Here is an 18,510-nt window from a genome sequence, read left to right as displayed (position 1 = left end):
CTGCTCCATGTTTGTGTCCTGTGCTTAAGGAGAATGGGTAGTAGCGATTTGCTATAGACAGTGTTATCTCTCTTCTCCTTTTCAATACATTCTTGGCACAACTAAGAACCTTCTCTTCTAGTCCATCAAGAAATCCCATGGGCATGTTCCTTGAATACGATGTGTGTCTGGGTTTTACTTAGAGCCGCCTCTGACTTGGACTCAGCCTCAGGTTGATGGAGATGAGTGCAGCTCATTTTCCTTCTCTATACTTCCACTCCATGAACTGTCAGGGAATCCTGGTTGTCTGTCTCCCTTGGTATGTAGCTCAGGGGGATGGTGGAGTTTTAATTTGGAAGCCTGTGCAGCATCTGAGTTTGGGCATCTGAAGGGAGGGTGTGACTCTTTCCGAGTTTCCCTAATCAGGGAATGGTTTGGTCCAGAATGGAACTTGAGGGGACTCTTTCCCCCTGTGCTGTGAGATTCTTTCCCCTTGCCCACCTGGGAGTCTGTACTTGTTCTTCAATAAATGTCCACCTTTGCTATACCAAAAGAAAAAAAAAAACACGAAACTTGAGACTGTCCTGACGAGGCTCATGCCAGGAAATCCAGGGAGTGGAGAGTGGGGTCAGTTGGTGCCAAGTCCACATCCTAAAGGCAGTCGGCTCCTGCCTTTTTTTTTAGCGAGTTTCAACCATGCGACCCCCCTCCTGCTCCTTCCTCAAGGGAAGGATAGCGGCAGCGGGTCAGGGATGGGCTGCTGTGGCAGGAGCCGCTGTGCTTCGTTCCCCAGACACCAACGAGTGCAGCATCAACAACGGAGGCTGTGAGCAGGTCTGCGTGAACACGGAGGGCAGCTACGGATGCCAGTGCCACTCTGCGTACAAGCTCCACTGGAATAACAAAGACTGTGTGGGTAAGGGCACCAGGGCTCAGCCAGCCCGCGGGCTCCCCCGGCCCAGCTGCTCTCTCCCACGTCTGCTCGCACCCACACCCGGAGTGCTGCTGACGTCCCCCCGGAATTGTTTTCCCCTCAGCTGCAGCAGCCACTCCGTAAAGAGTTCAAAAACAGGAGATACTTTGCAGGCTCTTTGGTGTTGCCTTCTGTGCTTCTGCGTAGGTTTATACTCGCTTCTGTTTTTCTGGTTGCTTTTCTGCATGAAAAAAAAAATAGCATACAAGTAGCTCCTGTCCCTTGGCGGGAAACAGTGCCCGGTGTCTTGTGTTCTATGCCGGGTGTCAGCTCTGCCTTCTTTTCTTGGGCTTTTGCTGCATGGGACCCAGCCGTCCTCGTCACACCTGGAAGTGTCCTTCTGCTTCTGTGAATGTCTGTATTTTGTCCTGCCTAGAAGTGAAGGGGGCCCTGCCCACTAGTGTGTCGCCCCACGTGTCCCTGCACTGCGGTAAGAGTGGCGGAGGAGACAGGTGCTTCCTCAGATGTCACTCTGGCATTCACCTCTCTTCAGGTGAGTGGTCCCTGGGGCAGGGCCTCATGCCAGGGCCAGGCCTTCCTGGCCTTTAGGTGTTAGCTGCCCTCAAAGGGCTTCCCCCACAACCCCAATCACTGGAGGCCGATGTTTCGAGACCCCACATGCTAGGTGTTTTTCTAGGGGTCTGTGTGGAGTGGGGGTGGGGGTGATTTTAGCGGCTATCAGGTGAGACTGTACCTTGTTTACATGTTGATCATCCACCTTCTGTCTGTTAGGACTGCAAGAGGCCTACTCTGTCACCTGCGGCACTTCCCCTCCTCTCAGGAACAAACAGCAAAAATCAAATGACTCTGCTTTCGGGGGTAATTACCGAATCTGTGTGTCCTCTCTGGGGCTCACTGTGTGCGGTGGGCTTCACTCTGGGGTGCTGTTCCTGGGTGTTGGCTTTGTTTTCTTTTCTCTTTATCTCCTCGAGGCCGTGAGCATGTTACAGGATGCTCTTGCCTGTAGCCTTGGTGCCTGCACTCTGACATACCGTGTGGCAGACACTTACTGTGTCCACTGTGTGGTGGGCGGCTCCGTGTTCAGCCCTGGTGGGTCATCATATTGGGCAGAGGCCTGCAGAGCTCTGGGACCAGGAGACTCAGGTCTCCCAAACTCCCCTACCCCAGAGCACCCCAAAGGCCCAGCGGGAACGTGTGCCTGGGGCACGTGGCATTGGTGAAGATAGACATGGGTATGACAGGGGGAACAAGAATTCTGTCCAGAGAGAGGACCCCAAACCCTTTTTGCTTTGTCAAAACAAAAGAATGAAATTTAAAGCTTTTAGGCAGCTTCATTTTCCCAGATTTAGACATCTCTGTGATTACGTTATGAGAGCATCCGAATGAAGAAATGGTTCTTGATGTCCATATTATATATAAGAGCAAAGCTAAAAGCCCAGAGCAGGATACTAACAGCTCACATCAACTGATCAAATAGTTAAAATATGCCAGCCACTGTATTACATGTATTAGCTGATTTAACCCTCTAGGGCAATTTTACTATTATTCTCATTAACCAAATGAAGAAACTGAGGTTCAGAGAGGTGAGATAACGCACCCAGAGTGGCTCAGATAAGAAAGCGGAGCCAGGATTTCGACCAGGCCATCTGAATCCAAAATCTTAAGCTTTATCCGTTCCCGTTCTTCTTGCCTAACTTTTGGAGCAGCCAGAGCAGACATCATGGTGTGTTTCACCAAACCCTTCAGTGATGGTCACTTGGAGATTTAGGCCACTCCAAGGATGGGCAAGCAAACAGTTCACAATGCTTACTCTGTATCAGATAGTAAGCGACACTTTTTTTTTTTTGTATTATCTCATTTAATCCTCACAACAGCCTGGTAATGTAGGTATCATAATTATGTCCATTTTATAGATGAGAAAACTGAGAACCAGGGAGATTAAGTTCTCATCGCAAATTGAAGAGCTAGAGTTTGAATCCTGGTCATTGGCTCCAGAGCCCAACATGTGGTTAACACTGACCATGGGAGGAGAGGAGAATTCTGCACATGAGGCTCTCCAAGTGAGGGCCTCCAGATCCTGAAAATCCGAGCCACGGGTAGTGAGTGCATTCAGTGTGGACTGGTGGCCCCAGCCCTGTCCTCCCAGAGCAGCTGCTTTTAGGAGAATCTGCCCTTCCCCGTGTTCTTCAGCAGCCTTGTCCAACTTTTGAACTAGGGAATTTTGGTCTTCTTTCTTGGGAAGGCACAAAAATGAACTCTTTTTTTTTTTTTTTTAAACTCACTGCTGAGGTTGTTTTGGGCTCTCCCTTTGTTATATTTGAGCACCTTATTCATCTCAGATGGACGAGTGGTAGTTCTTAGGAGGCTCCTGGTGCCCCAGTGCCAGGGCTCATGGTAAGAGAGGGGCTCAGGGTATGCAGCGTGCGGTGGGACCCAGCCACTAGGTAGCTCTCCATTACCCAGCCGGTGTTGCCATTCCTTTGCCTCTGAAGGTAACCTCTCTCACTTGTTTCTTTCTGAAGATGTCGCCACCATCAGGACAAGTGTAACCTTTAAGCTAAATGAAGGCAAGTGTAGTTTGAAAAAGGCTGAGCTGTTTCCCGAGGGTCTGCGACCAGCACAACCAGGTATGGAATCAGATGGTCAGTGCAGGGAGCCTGCCTGCATGTTGGGAAAGGGGCCCGTAATCAGCTCGAGCCCTTCAGGTGGGGTCCACAATTCAGGATCTCTAAGGCCTCTCTGCACAGGAGGAAGAGGAGCCTAGCCTGGCATCCCGCGTAGTTCTGGGGTTGGACTTCAGCACTTCCTTGGCGAGGTACAGGTGGGGGAGCTCTGGGGAAACCTGTGAGTTCGCAGGAATCGATCAGGGCTCTCAGATGCATTAGCACGCTGCGATCATATTGGGTTAAATTTTCCAGATCTTCAAGTTTGCTTGAAATATAAGCCAAAGAAATGAAAAGAGGTTTGGCTCAGAGAGGAGAATCTTTGATGAACAAGGATGTGATATCCAGCTTTCCTGCTGGATCTGGTTTCTGGAGGCTTCAGCAGAGCAAATCCTGTCCAACTGGCCTTATTGAGAAGAGCAGGACCCAACCCTCCTCTTTCCCCCCAGCTCACATTTCCAGGATTGTTTCGTAAAAATAATTTTAGAGGGGACAAAAATCAGGATCCAAGTGTTAGGGAGGCTTCTTTCCGCAATCTACCCTCAAATAAATCATGCAAACAAACAAACATACAGCTCACTATAGGCACTTTGGACTGCCTTTTTTAAATACCTGACCAAGATAAGTTTTGGTACCTCCATTTAAGGGAAGATTATGCAGCTATTAATTATATGTTCCAGAGAATGTTTAATGGCATAGGAAAATGTTCTTGTTGTAAGATGGAAAAGGGAAGGGGGTAACACTTTGTATATCTAATACAACCCAGATTGTGTAAACAAAAAAGAGGGTAGGTAGAAAAAAATCGCTCAGCATATCACTTGTACTGGTTATATCTGGGTGGGGAGGATGAAGGGTGATTTCATTTTTATTTTCGTCTGCATTTTCCAAATTCTCCACAGTGTGCATATATACTTTTAGATTAGAAGAAAAAAACATTATTGAAAAACAGATTTGGACCAGCCAGAGCAGATTAGATTACTTAATGGTGGTGTACTAATGTTAGTTTCTTAGTTTTGATATTGTACATTTGCTTTAAAAATCTTTTAAAATATATTTTTATTGATATCAGAGAGGAAGGAAGAGGGAGAAAGAGACAGAAGCATCAATGATGAGAGAGAATCATTGATTGGACTGCCTCCTGCACACCCCCGACTGGGGATTGAGCCCACAACCCGGGCATGTGGCCTTGACCAGATTGGAACTGCAGGCCGAAGCTCTAGCCACTGAGCCAAACCAGCTAGGGCTAAATGTACATGTTAATGGAAGAAGTTAGTTAACTTCAGGGGAAACTTGGCGAAGAATAAATGAAAACTCTCAGGACTATCTTAGCAACTTTCCTGTAATTCTAAACTTATTTCAAAACAAAAAGTTAAAAAAAAATCGATATGGGAAAATTGAAAGGGGGAAATGAACATCTGTTTACTTAGAGATTTAAAGTTAACCTTTTGAAAAAGTAAGATTGATCTTAGGGGAAATATACAGAGGGCAAATTGAATTGGCCTTTTTCTTTCTTTGGCTCCTGGTGAATGGCTGAGCTTTGACCACCCTTGTAATGTTAAAGACGAATATGATGCAGATGATATGTGAGTTCAATAAAACAAGGTTTTAAAATAGAGACAATTCAGTTGCGTGGATGATATGTGGATCAGCTCTTTGATTCGGGTTAACAATCATTAGTTAGCCCGGCTGACATGGCTCAGTGGTTGAGCATTGATCAGGAGGTCACTGTGCAATTCCCAGTCAGGGCACACGTTCAGGTTGCGGACCCCAGTGTGGGGCATGCAGGAGGCAGCCGGTCAATGCTTCTCTAGCATCATTGATGTTTCTCTCGCTCTCCCCCTCTCTCTTCTTCTCTAAAATCAATAAAAAATATATATTAAAAAAACAAGAAAAACAAAATAGCAATCATTCGTTAAAAGATTCACTGGAAGCCACGGCGGGGGGGGGGGGGGGGGTGACGGCCAAAGTCAGCCCCAGGGACCGCAGAGCCCTGCTTTGCCCAACATTTCATTCCCATCCTAGAAGCCTTCACGGTACTGTTTGGTTCTGTTGACTCTTTGTGCCATCTATCGCTCCTGCTTATTTCAAAATGAGACATCACTGTTGATGTGCGTCCCAGCTTTCCCTTTGGGTTGGAATTTCTTCAAGGTCAGTTTGCCTGAAAGCAGGAGTCGGTTTCCTGCTTTCCACTCCTGTGCTCATTCCTTATTTCAAGTCTCAGCTCCTTCTTGGCACATCACAGTCCAGCTTTAAGGAAACCAACTGTGAGATCACCAGTGCCCTTTAGCAGACCAGCGCTCAGGAGTGCAAGGCGACCCTGGCTCCTGCCTGCCACGTATGTGGCCGGTCAGTCGAAAACATCCAGCATTTATCCATGAGAATGACTTTCAAGGGCTCAATCGTTCAGTTACATAGGAGGCGATACTGACTCTTCAACATCAGAATGTCATCGTGCTGCAAGCTGAGGGCTCTCAACGTCGTGGCATCTGGAGTTAATCATTTAGTCCCTTGAGAGTGGTTTTAATGAAATGTTTACTGAGCTCTAGCGAATGTTCGACTGAGTGCTTTGCCGGAATTTGGCTCCCGATGATTTTGTTTCTTCATGCAGAGAAGCACAGCTCAGTAAAAGAGAGCTTCCGCTACGCACACCTTACATGCGGCTTCCGCAAGCGAGTCCCGGGCGCCCCAGGCCGACCAAGCGCCACTAAGGAAGTGTTTATCACTGTTGAGTTTGAGCTTGAAACTAACCAAAAGGAGGTGACAGGTTGGTTTGAAAACGGTCCACGGTGCCAGGCTTCTCACAGCTTGCTCCTTATTCCTTCGCCTTTCACTTTCCATTCCTCTTGGGTGGGGGGTGTAGTGCCACCACTGAAGTATCTCCTGTTTTTTTTTCACCCCCAAACTAAACTGAATTGGTTTGGAACCTGATGATTTTATCCACTTCATGAAAACCCAAAGCTACCATTTTGGTCAACAAATTTCTGTTGGTACTGAATGCTGCCCAGCCTGCTAGGTGCTCAGTCCAGGTCTCCCCACTCTGACCACAGGGAACTGGGGGGCCCTGCCCATCCTCACAGACTGCAGCCTGCCATCCTCCCTACCGCTGTCCTCTCGTTTCTGCAGCTGCTTGTGACCTGAGCTGCATCGTAAAGCGAACAGAGAAGAGGCTCCGGAAAGCCATCCGCACGCTCCGGAAGGCTGCCCACAGAGAGCAGTTCCACCTCCAGCTCTCAGGCATGGACCTCGAAGTGGCTAGAAAGTCCCCCAGAGTGTCTGAACGCCGGGCAGAGGCCTGTGGAGTGGGCCAGAGCCACGTAGGAAACCAATGTGGTGAGTGGCCCGTTGGCCAGCGCATTCTTGCTAACAGAACTGTTTACAGCTCCACAAACACTAAGGTACCAAAAGTCTGGCCCTCCCTTTCCCTGTCTGCGCTCACTCCGGAGGACACTCTGGCCGTCCACTCCTTTAGGAACTACATGGTGGTGGCTGTCGTGTGTGCTGGGCTGGGAGCTCCCCAGCACCTGGCATGGTGCCTGGCTTGTGGTGGCACTTAATAGAGGTTTGCTGAATTGAGGGACAGAAGGAAAGAGGCAGGGTTGATGAGAAGAGGGAGTGCTGCCCTTTTCGGTCTGAGGGACAGTGGTCTTCAGATGACTGTGGTCTCCCGGCTGGGGCAGGACTGCAGGGATAAGGCACCACGAGCCTTCTGCACTCTCCACTGTCACAGCTCCCCTCTTACCTCTGGCTCGGCTGATGGTGGCAACGCACAATCTCCCGTTCACAGTTTGTGCAGAGGCAAGGCTGTGGCTGCTCAGCTGCCTTGTGAGATCCCTGAGCTGCAGCCCAAGGTTCCTCATAGTGTCAGCCTCGTGGATGTTGGTGTGTGATGTGAATTAAATTTGAGATCTGGCATTTGTGCAGCATCAATTCTCTGATGAAGTTCCAGGCAAGAGGAACCTGGGCAAGAGGTTCTAGAGTGGTTGGTCTTGAGATTTGTTTGTTTTGAGAAACTGTGCTGGGCAGTTATGGGAGATTCTAGCTGAAAAGTCTTAGATGGAGAACATTGGGAGTCTCACTTTATAGTAACAATTTATGGTAATGATGTATTGAGTTCTCACCTGTCTCAAGTACAACGCTGTGTCTAAGCACTGTGCTGCACTATCGTATTTAATCCTATTAGAAATCTTACTGGGTAGGTATTACCTTCACCTAACAGATACACAAACTGGAGCTCAGAGGGCAAAGTTCTCTTGCTCAAGATCACATGGATGGGCCGACCCCAAAGCCGGACCCTCCCAGAATAAACTGATGTCCTGTCTGAAGTGTCATTAGAATCACAAGTCTCTAGAAATGGAGCGTGAGCTGAGGAGTAATAAATCCGTGTTTCCGAAGAAGCAAAGCTACACTCCCAGGTACTCATTCAGGAGAATTGTCAGCAATAGCCCCACAGCCCAAATCTGTTGCTTTACCAAAACATAGTAAGTATCATGTATAAAATCAAGTGTAACTGTCCACCAGAGTCTGGTTCTCAAATAGTCTTGACTTTTATTCCAGCTGACTCTCTTAAAAAGAAAAAAAAGAAAGAAAAAATAACACAGCTGGTTGGCTTGCTCTCATTTAAAATTCGAAAGTTCCAGTTTCTGTACCAAAATGGTGATGAGAGTTGGCTGTTGCTGCCCTACTTTCCAGGGTGAGTTTCAGAAACTTTCAGGGATGGTCAGTCTGGGCCTCCTCCTGGTCCCTCAGAGCGAAATCCCCCCTCTTTTCTCCATTTGCCACCTGTTAGGGAGAGGCCTGGTAGGCTCGCCAGGAGCCTCTGTGGCCGGTTAACAATTCAGGGAAAACTAGTGCCAGGGGCCTGTGGACCAGCTCCCAGTGAGAGTTTTACCAACACTCCCAGGAGTGTGCATCTGGGGGTAAAGGCTCAGCATGAAGATCAGGAGTTGCTTAAACAGAGGCCTCATGGCCATGACCGCTTGTGAAAGACACTCGGCATGGGGTGTATGTAGCTGGTGTAGGTGTGTGAATGTGTCCTGAGATGCGGGTCATGCTAAGTTAGGTTGGATTCGTTGCTCAAGGAGGCAATGTATCTTGTCTCAAGAGCTCCCTCTAGCAATGGATGGGTTTTGTAGCCCTCATGGGACCAAACCAGGTTCACCTTGTCAGCAGCAATGTTGAAGATTTAGAGGAAACAGCACAAAGAATTACTAGTGAAAATTCTTCCTCCTGCTGGAGGAAGGAAATTGGTGCAAAGAGCTGTTGGGTGTGTGATTAGAAAGGCTTTTTACCCGGTAGACTCATGGCACAAGCAAGCCACAGTGTGTGTGTGTGTGTGTGTGTGTGTGTGTGTGTGTGTGTGTTTGTGTGTGTGTCCGTCTCTTAATTCTGTTCTATTTGATGGTGTTAGAACTTTGTAAGCACCAGGATTACTGGTATTTTCTGAACTAAGGATGGTACATACCATAGAGACAAGCCTAAGGTAGTTCTTGTTGGAAATTATTTTCAGCATCTTCAGAAGAGAGTTCAAAAAAGTGTTTTGAATCACCTGGAAGGAGAGATGGACCCATTATGTTTTCTTTTAAAACATTTTTAATTTAGTTTTTAATTACTGAAATAGTGCATGTTTCAAATGCTACAGAATTGTATAAAGGTGAAAGTTCTCGCCTCAGCTCCCAATCCCACTCCCCAGAGGCAATCATGGGGGAAAACTTACTGTGTATTTTTATGAACATATAAAAATGAAATTTTATTTACTTATTCAATAAATATTTATGGAGCACCTAATGTATGTCAGGTACTGTGGCAGGTGCTAAGAATCCAGTAATGAAACAAAAGAGCAAACATCTCAGCCCTCACAGAGTGTCCGATGCCAGAGGTAGGCCACCATCCAATAAACAAGGAAATACACATGGAGCAGATGGTGGAAAGGGTATGAAGAACAGGAAGTGGTGAACTGTAATAGAAAGAGCCAGGACATGGGGGAGGAGTGAGGAGGCGCATACTCTCCAACATGTAGACTAGGGTCTTGCAAAATGTCACTTGGGCAGAGATGTGAAGGACGGAGGAAGCAAGCTATGGGGATATCTAGGAGAAGTACCAGGCAAAGGGACCAGCAAATACACAAACCCTGAGGCATTTGAAGGAAGGCCAGCTTGATGAGGGCTGAGGGAGGGGAGAAGGAAGAAGAGCAGGTCACCCGGGGAATGAATGGTGGTGAGGACCACGGACTTTGAATCTGAAAAGTGAAGCCGATGAAGGGCTTTGAGCAGAGGAGTCACAGAGTTCTGACTTACGTCTTAAACGGCAACTTTGGCCGCTCTGTTGAAAATAGAATATAGGTGTAGTGTGAAAAAAACATTTAAAAATATATTAGTGTAATTTGAATAGCGCTATGTGCTGTTTTTAACTAGAGTAGATCACTATATCTTTCCATGCTAATAGAGGAGCTAACTCCTCCCTCCCTCCCCCCCTCCCTCCCTTCCTTCCTCCCTCCCTCCCTTCCTTCCTTCCCTTACCTGAGGATATGTTTCTACTGATTTTAGAGAGAAAGGAAAGGAGAGGGAGAGAGAAACATTGATTGGTTGCCTCTCATATGCTTCCCAAATGGGGACTGAATGCAACCTGCGTATGTGTCTTGACCGGGAATTGAACCCACGACCCTTTCGTGCACAGGAGGATGCTTCAACCAACTGAGCCACACTGGCCAGGCTAACTTACTTTTTTTAAAGCTTCCTAGTCCTTTTTAAAGATGCCACTATTTATTAACCATACCAAATAGCCCTCCATTGCCACCCTAGGTGGATGTTTAATTATTCGTAATTTTTTTTATTGCAAACAGTGCTGCAATGGATATTCTTTTTTTATGCACATGGCCAATATTTCTGAAGGATAGACTTATAGAAGTACAATTGCTGGGTCAAAGGCAATGCATATTTAAAACTTTAATAGATACTGCCAAGTTACTGTCCAAAAAGATCATACTAATATATATCCCTCTAACATTGTAATTGAGTGCTTATTGCCTCACATCATTGCTAACATGGGTCAGTTATAACTGATCTTTTACATTTTTGCAGATCTGATAAGCAAAAAAAATGAAGTCATTTTAGCTTGTTTTTCTTTGATTATTTGTAAGACTGAGCATGCTGTCATATTTCTGTGACCATTTGGATTTCTAGTTCTGAAAATATCTATATTTTTTTGCCTATTTTTCCACGGAATTATTTTTTTTCTAATAACACTTAAAAAATAAAATTTAAAGTCCCAAGTTACATCAAAGAACAGTCACTTCTGACCAATTAAATACTTTCTTATAGTCATTTTTACATAGCGAAGTCTCATTAATTTGGCATTCAAGGACTTTGGGACAGCCTGTTCTGCAGGTGACCTTTGTACCATCTGTGATCAATTTTAGCAAGATGGGAAAAAAGAGACAGAAGTTATATTCTCCAAAGAACAAATTCCTTAAGCTCCATAATAATTCATAAAGTCCTTAATAGCTAAAGAAGAATTAATGGTGACATGATTTCTAGCTGTTTTTTGTCAGAGTTATTTATCCTTTCATGAAAAAACTAAGAAATATACTTGTGGTCTGGCCTGTGTGGTTCAGTTGGTGGAGTGTTCTCCCATGCACCAAGAGGTTGCTGGTTCAAATCTGGGTCAGGGCACATGTCAGGGTTTTAGGCTTAATCCCCAGTGGGGGGAGTGCAAGAGGCAACCAATGGATGTTCCACTCACATGGATGTTTCTCTTTCTCTTTCTCTCTCCTTCTCCCTTCCTTTCTCACTAAATATCAATAAAAAGATTTTTTTTAAAGAAATATACTTGCTACTCTCTATATTTTTCTATTTGAGTATTCTTAAAACTTGAAATTTTTAAAAGACACAATCCAGGCAACTGAGAAATGGGGAAGTATTTTAGTGCCTGGGTTCTTGAGAGACTAGGGATGTTTAATTCTGCTTTCAACAACTGTAGCTTTTCTCTGCAGCAGTTGGGAAAAATTAGTTCAATCAGTACTTATTGAGATACCATTCTGTGCCAATCTATGAACTTGGAATAAAGCCTTTAGAATATAATGGGTGAGGGGCCTGCTCTTATGAAGGTTGCAATCCAACAGAGAGGGAAGGACAATACAAAGTAAAGAAGAAAGGTAATTTCCGAAGTTATAAGTGCTATAAAGATAATGAAACAGAGAGGGCCAGAGGAAGTGAGGGGTTCTCTCCACAGGGTACTCAGGGAAGGCTCTCAGAACAGGTGATATTTGAGGTACAACCTAAGTGGGAAGGAGGACCATGCTATTTTTACAGATACAGAAAGAAAGGCAGAAGGAGGTAAACCATTTACCCAGTGTCACCCAGCAAGAACCAGGATTCAAATCCAGATCTGACTCAAGAGCCTATGTCCCAACTCTCTCACTTTAAAAACTCACCTCTCCTGGATCAGCCTGTGCCCTGTCCTGTGATTATCTCACTCATACTGCACCCATACGGAGAGCCCTCCATGGGCCAGCTCTGTGGTGGGCGCTGAGGAGGCCTGGATAAATATGACACCATCCCTCAGGTCGCACTTAGCCCTCCCAGGGAAGAGCCCAAAAGCATTTCCAAAGAGAGGAAGCTGGAATGAGTTTTGAAGAATGTGCGTAGGACCCGTAAGTGGAGAGGAGTATTGAAGCAGAGGAATAGCCTAAGGGAATGAGAACCAGGAAGATGTGCACAGGGAGTTCTGGCATCTCAGTGTTACTAAGCCTGAGTGCAGGGTAGGATGTGGGGGGCAACGAGGCTGGTGTGGAAAGCATGGCGAGTTATGAGAGACCATGAATCTATAATCATAAAAGCATAATATGCTAATTAGACTGGACAGCCAAACGACCTTCCTGACGGCATTCCAGACGTCCTTCCAGATGAAGCCACAGCGGTGGTGGCTGAGGCAGAGGTGGTTAGGGGTGATCAGGGAGGCAGGCAGGCCAGTGGTTAGGAGCCAGTGGTCCTGGATTGTGAGGGATGTCCGACTGTGGGTTTAGACCCGATTCGCAGGAATCCCATCCCCCAAGGGGTCCCAGATTGCGAGAGGGTGCAGGCTGGGCTGAGGGACGACCCCCGCCCGTGCACTAATTTCATGCACCGGGCCTTTAGTATGTTAATAAGGAGCCTTGACTGTCTCTCTAGGTGGCAAGGTGCCATTAGAGGATTTAGCCAGGGAGCATCCAGATCATATCTGTATTCTAGAAAAATTTCTCTGGCTGGATTGGGGGGTCAGGACTGGAGTCTGAAAAACCATTTTGGGAGCTTTTGAATGCTTCTGATAAGAAATATTGATAACATGAAGGCCGTAGATGGAGTAGAAAAGAAGCAATGGGTTAGAGAAATATTTAGAAGGAACTATAAGCAGCATTTGGTGATATATTATTGACTTGGGGGCAAAGAAGAGAAAAGTACTGGGGTGAATTCAGAGATTTCTGACTTGGCCTCTGATCCTGGCACTTACTTCCCATATGTCACTCATCTCACCCAGCCCTGTTTCATATGCAGGAGGCACTGAAACAAAGCCTGTGGGTTGGTTGAATAGATAGATGAATGTGATCACTGGGGAAGAAATAATCAGAAAAGATTTATAGGAAAAGCAGAAAAAAAATGGGCTCTTGAGAGGGCATGAGAAAGAACGAACTCAGATATTGAAAAGGAAGCTACAGACTGAGTTTTGAGTTGAAGACACTGAGAGAAATGCAGGGAGTCCAGTCAAAGAGGTCTCTGAGCCTGAGAGAGAAGCAATCAAAGAAGCACATTGGAAAGGTGAATGCGATGATGTAACAGAGCTGAGGCAGAGAGGAACAGAAGACAAGGGAAACTGCTGGGAGGTTTTTGCAGTAACTTGCATAAGAGATGGTGAGGATCACAGGACACTAGTGCCATAGGGATGAAGAGTAGGGGTGGACAAAGGGGACACACCTGTAGGGTGCTGCAACTCCTGATGGAGCGGGGAAGGGAGAAGTCTGGGGTAATAACTGTGTTTGGACTCCAACTGTGGGAGTCTTGGTGATGGGGAGGGTAGAGATGCACTTATAAAAAGAGTAAAGCCAGAGGGGTAGGAAGGACTGGGCAGGGAAGGAAAGAGAAGCATTCCCTTTAGGCGAGTTGAATTTAAGTTGTAACAAGACTTCCAGATGGAATGGGAGTCTAGGGAAACAATTTCCTCTCTCCATGTCCAGACCAACCCTTCTGCGTCTGTCTACACATGCTCTGACTTGCCTTTTGTTAAAATGGAAGAACAGCCCATGCTCCTACCTAAGGCTCCTACCTCCGCTTGGGTCTGCAGCCCTTTCTCTCTCACCTTCTAGAGAATGTTGCTCCTGCTATTGTCCCGCTGAACCGCCACACACCACCACCCCTGTCTCTGAATTCTCCTTTTCTACTTGATCATTTCCAACAGCACACAAACCTATCTCCTGTCTTAGAAAACAAACACCTTCATTTGACTTCATGCTTCTCTCTGATTCTTTAATCCCGGGTTGAGCAAAACTCCTTGAAAAAGTCTAAACTCACTGTCTTTGCTTCCTCTCCTCCAATATTTTCCTTAACTGTAGCCAATCTGGTTTTCATTTCCAACCCCACCACTAAAATGGCTTTTTCCAAGATTTTTAACAACCTTCACATTACCAAATCCAGTTGCCAACACTCACTCAGATATCGCCAATCATTCCCTTCTGGAAACACTTTCTTCTCATGGGTTTCAGACACATGTCTGGTTCTCCTCCTGCCTCACTGGCTGCCCCTTTTTTAATTTTCTATGCCGGTCCTCTAATTTTTGACTTTTCACTATCAGGTATCCCAGGGCTTAGTCCTCTATCTCCCGCCTCTATCCTCACACTCTCCTAGGAGACCTGATCCAGTGCCATAGCTTTAAATGCCACCACCTGCTGGTGACTCCAAAATTCCCTTCCTGGCTCTGGCCTGTTTTGAGTTAGGGATTTCTCTATTCCAGAACATTTTTTTTTTATCACACACACACACACACACACACACACACACAGTAAAATATTTTTAAATTTATGAATGTTTACTTGTTTAGACATTACACTATACTGTTGACCAATATGTTATGTCCATTATAAAGACAGAAGTATAAAATACACATTAAGTAAATAAAATTTTTCAATAGCTGGCTAGCGTCTTAAGGTAGCATATTTACAATTTGACAAGGTTCATTGTTAGCAGTAGTGGTCATAACTCCATTTTTCAAGCAGTCTTTTTGTTAATTGCTAGTATTTTGGCTCAACTTTTGTCAGATCTGATTACATCATTACTGTTTCTGTACCATGATGTAGTTTGACAAAGAATGACTACTAGGCCCTGGCCGGTGTGGCTCAGTTGGTTGGAGTATCATCCTATCCACCGAAAGGTTGCAGATTCGATTCCCATTCAGGGCACTTACCTAGGTTGTGGATTCAATCCCTGGTTAGGGTGCATATGGGAGACAACAGATTAATGTTTCTCTCTGCCACTGATGTCTCTCGCTCTCTCTCTCTCTCTCTCTCTCTCTCTCTCTCTTTCTCTTTCTCTCTCTCTCTCTCTCCCTCCCTCTCTCCCCCCCCCCCCCAAATCAATTAAAAACAATAATACATAACCCCGGGTGAGGATTTAAAAAAGAAGAATGAGCACTAGGAGGAAAGCTGTGTCAGCCCTGGCCCCTCCCTGTCGTTCACCGTGCTTACATCATGGGTACTACCTTCCCCCCAGGTTTCTACAGGAATCACTTTTTATTTTGTGCCTTTTATTTTGTGACAGTTTGGATGAAACTAGATAATACAGTCTGGAAATCTATTCAATCAGGCATAGTTACACTGTGATTTTTCTCACTATGTTGGAAAGAAGTGATTCAGTCAGTACCTCCCACCCCCGGAGTGTGGAATGCCTCTTTGTTCTTGAAGACCATGTGTCTTTCTGTGTCTCTGACTCATGGAGATGTGTACTGACTGAGGGCCAATCTTATACCATTTACTAACCCAGCGAACCTTTCTTTCTTTTTTAAAAAAAATATTTTTATTGATATCAGAAAGAAAGGGAGAGGGAGAGAGAGATAGAAACATCAATGATGAGAGAGAATCATTGATTGGCTGCCTCCTGTCCACCCCACACTGGGTATTGAACCCGCAACCCAGGCATGTGCCCTGACTGGGAATTGAATTGGTGACCTCTTGGCTCCTGGGTCGACACTCAACTGCTGAGCTACACTGGTTGGGCAAACCTTTCTTTCTTATTATTTTTGAGGCAAAATTTAATATCCATAGATGTGGACGTGTTTTGCACACAACCAGTGGATCATCCTGAAAACCCTGAGTTGTAATATTCTACCTTGGAGATCAGCTGTACAACCCAGGCCTTTTTAATATCAACGTTGCATGGCAAACAAGCATCTCAAGCTCAGCGTATCTAAACAAAATATTGTATCCCCCTTCCTCTCTCCCAAACAAAGCCTGCTTCAGCTCGGTAAATGGCGCTTCTATTTACCCAGTTGCTCAAGTTGAAAACCTCTCAACCTCTCAATCTGTCATGCTCTCCATCCAACCCATTAGCAAATCCCTCAGCTCCGCCTTCAGATTATATCCTGAATCTAACTACTTTCGTCCATGATCACCTCTGGGTTCCAAACCACCGTCTCCTGCCCGGTCTGCTGTGACAGGCTCTGAATTGTTCTCCTCACACTTGCCTGCCTTTAGTCTTTCTCTAAGCAGCAGCCAGAAGATCTTTTAAAACCATGTCAGATCGTGTCACTCCCCTATCCAAACTGCCAACACACTTAAACTTCCGATGCCTTTACCATGATTTTCACGAACCTATGTGATACGGCCCTCGCTTGCTTTTTAAAATTTATCTCCGACCACCACCCTGCCCCTTTCACTGTGTTACTGCTACATTGGCCTTTCTGCTACTAGGCAAGGCCTTTGCAAGTCTATTTTCCTCTTGTCTCTGCTCAGAGAGGCCTTTCCTGGCTACTTTTTTACAATGGCACACAAACTCACCCCCACCACTCTTTGTCTTCCCCTCTTACCCGATTATTATTATTATTATTTATTATTATTATTATTATTATTATTCTCTTCATCACACTTACCACTAGTAAGTATTCTACTATATACTTATTTGTTTGCTCATTTATTGTCTGTATTCTTCACTAGAATGAGAGCCCTTCAGGGCAGGGCCATGTCTGTCTTCTCTGCTGCATCTCCAGCTCCTAGAGCAGGGCCCTTCACATACGCACTGCTCAGTAAGTGTTTTTTTCCTTGTTATTGAATTTATTGGGATGACACAGGTTAACAAAATTATACAGGTTTCAGGTGTACAATTCTACAACACATCCTCTGTGCACTGTATTGTGTGTTTACCATCCTGAGTCAAGTTTCCATCCATCGCAATTTATCTCCCTATACTCTCCTAACACCCCCACTCTCCCTCCTCCCGGCAATTGCCACACTGTTATCCATGTCCATAAATTTTTTCTCTTTTTTCCCCCTTTTATGCTCAATTCCTCCACCACCCCCACCCAGCTTCCTCCTACCACCACCCCCGACAGCTGTCAAGCAGGCCTGCTCTCTATTTGTGAATCTGTCTCTATTTTGCTTGTACCTGTCTTTCTCTGACTGGCTTATTTCACTTAACATAATATTCCCCAGGTCGCAAACAGTAAAATTTCCTTCTTTTTTATGGCCAAAAAGTATCCCGTTGTATAAATGTATCACAGCTTTTTTATTCACTCATCTGCTAATGGACACTTGGGTTGCTTTCAAATCTTGGCTATTGTAAATAACATTGCAATGAACATAGGGGTGCATATATTTTTTCAAATTAGTGTCTCAGATTTCTTCAAATAAATTCCAAGAAGTGGAATTGCTGGGTCATAAAGCAGTTCCATTTTTAATTTTGAGGTCACTCCATACTGCTTTCCACAGTGGCTGCATTACCACAATAGTTCACAGGGGTTCCCTTTTACCACATCCTCACCAGCACTTGTCATTTGTTGATTTATTAATGATAGCTATTCTGACAGGTGTGAGGTGATAGCTCATTGTGGTTTTGATGTGCATCTCTCTGATGATTAGTGATGGTGAACATTTTTTCATATGTCCAGTGGCCATCTGTATGTCCTCTGTGGAGAAGTGTCTATTCAGGTCCTTTTCCTATTTTTTAATTGGGTTGTTTGTTTGTTTTGGTGTTGAGTTTTACAGGTTCTTTCTAAATGTTGGATATGAACCCTTTATCAGATGTATCAGCAAATATGTATCTCCCACTCAGTGGGTTGTCTTTTCATTTTGTTGATGGTTTCCTTTGCTGTGCAAAGACCTTTTAGTTTGATGTAGTCTTATTTGTTTATTTTTTCTTTTGTTTCCCTTGCCCGAGGAGATGTATCAGAAAAAAATACTGCTGTGAGAAATGTCTGAGATTTTACCGCCTATATTTTCTTCTAGGATTTTTATGGTTTTGAGTCTAACTTTTAAGTCTTTAATCCATTTTGAGTTTATTCTTTTGTATGGTCTAGTTTCATTTTTTTTTTGCAAGTATCTGTCCAATATTTCCAACACCCTTTATTGAATAGACTATCTTTACCCTATTGTATGTTCTTGCCTCCTTTGTCAAATATTAATTGGCTATAAAGGCATGGGTGCCCAGTAACTATTTAATTGAATGAAAGGGTAAATGAATTTTCAGAGCAGCAACAAATGAAATGCCAAGGGTAGTTTTCAATGTTAAGAAAAAAGAGGACAAAGGGCAAATCTTTGGGGAAATATTTACGTTGAGGGCAAAAGAGGCACTCTGCAGGAAGTGAAACCTCAGCCCCAGTTAATTAGGCACGAAGAGAACATAGCATGCACTGGGGGACCCAGCCAGGAAAGTAAGCGTCAAGCTGGGCTCATGTCTCTGCCCCAACTTTAAGAATGTTTTC

At 45.1% G+C, this 18,510-nt stretch overlaps 1 protein-coding gene across 4 annotated transcripts in view; it reads left to right on the top strand.

Annotated features, from left to right (window-relative positions):
- Nucleotides 1-18,510, top strand: part of SCUBE2 (signal peptide, CUB domain and EGF like domain containing 2) — a 68,546-nt gene that overhangs the window by 33,187 nt on the left and 16,849 nt on the right. For 2 of the 4 annotated variants that reach the window (XM_059708837.1, XM_059708839.1), the window contains 6 exons: nt 773-895; nt 1,329-1,445; nt 1,685-1,771; nt 3,436-3,540; nt 6,185-6,340; nt 6,700-6,906. In XM_059708837.1, the coding sequence (XP_059564820.1) occupies nt 773-895; nt 1,329-1,445; nt 1,685-1,771; nt 3,436-3,540; nt 6,185-6,340; nt 6,700-6,906 (795 nt within the window). The remainder of the gene's footprint in view (nt 1-772; nt 896-1,328; nt 1,446-1,684; nt 1,772-3,435; nt 3,541-6,184; nt 6,341-6,699; nt 6,907-18,510) is intronic. The other 2 variants (XM_059708838.1, XM_059708841.1) reach the window with 2 other exon arrangements.

This window comes from Myotis daubentonii, chromosome 9 (assembly GCF_963259705.1).
Source record: "Myotis daubentonii chromosome 9, mMyoDau2.1, whole genome shotgun sequence".
In the NCBI taxonomy this organism is placed as follows: domain Eukaryota; kingdom Metazoa; phylum Chordata; class Mammalia; order Chiroptera; family Vespertilionidae; genus Myotis; species Myotis daubentonii.
The sequence above is the reverse complement of the archived record's forward strand: the minus strand, read 5'-3'. Positions and strand labels throughout refer to the sequence as shown.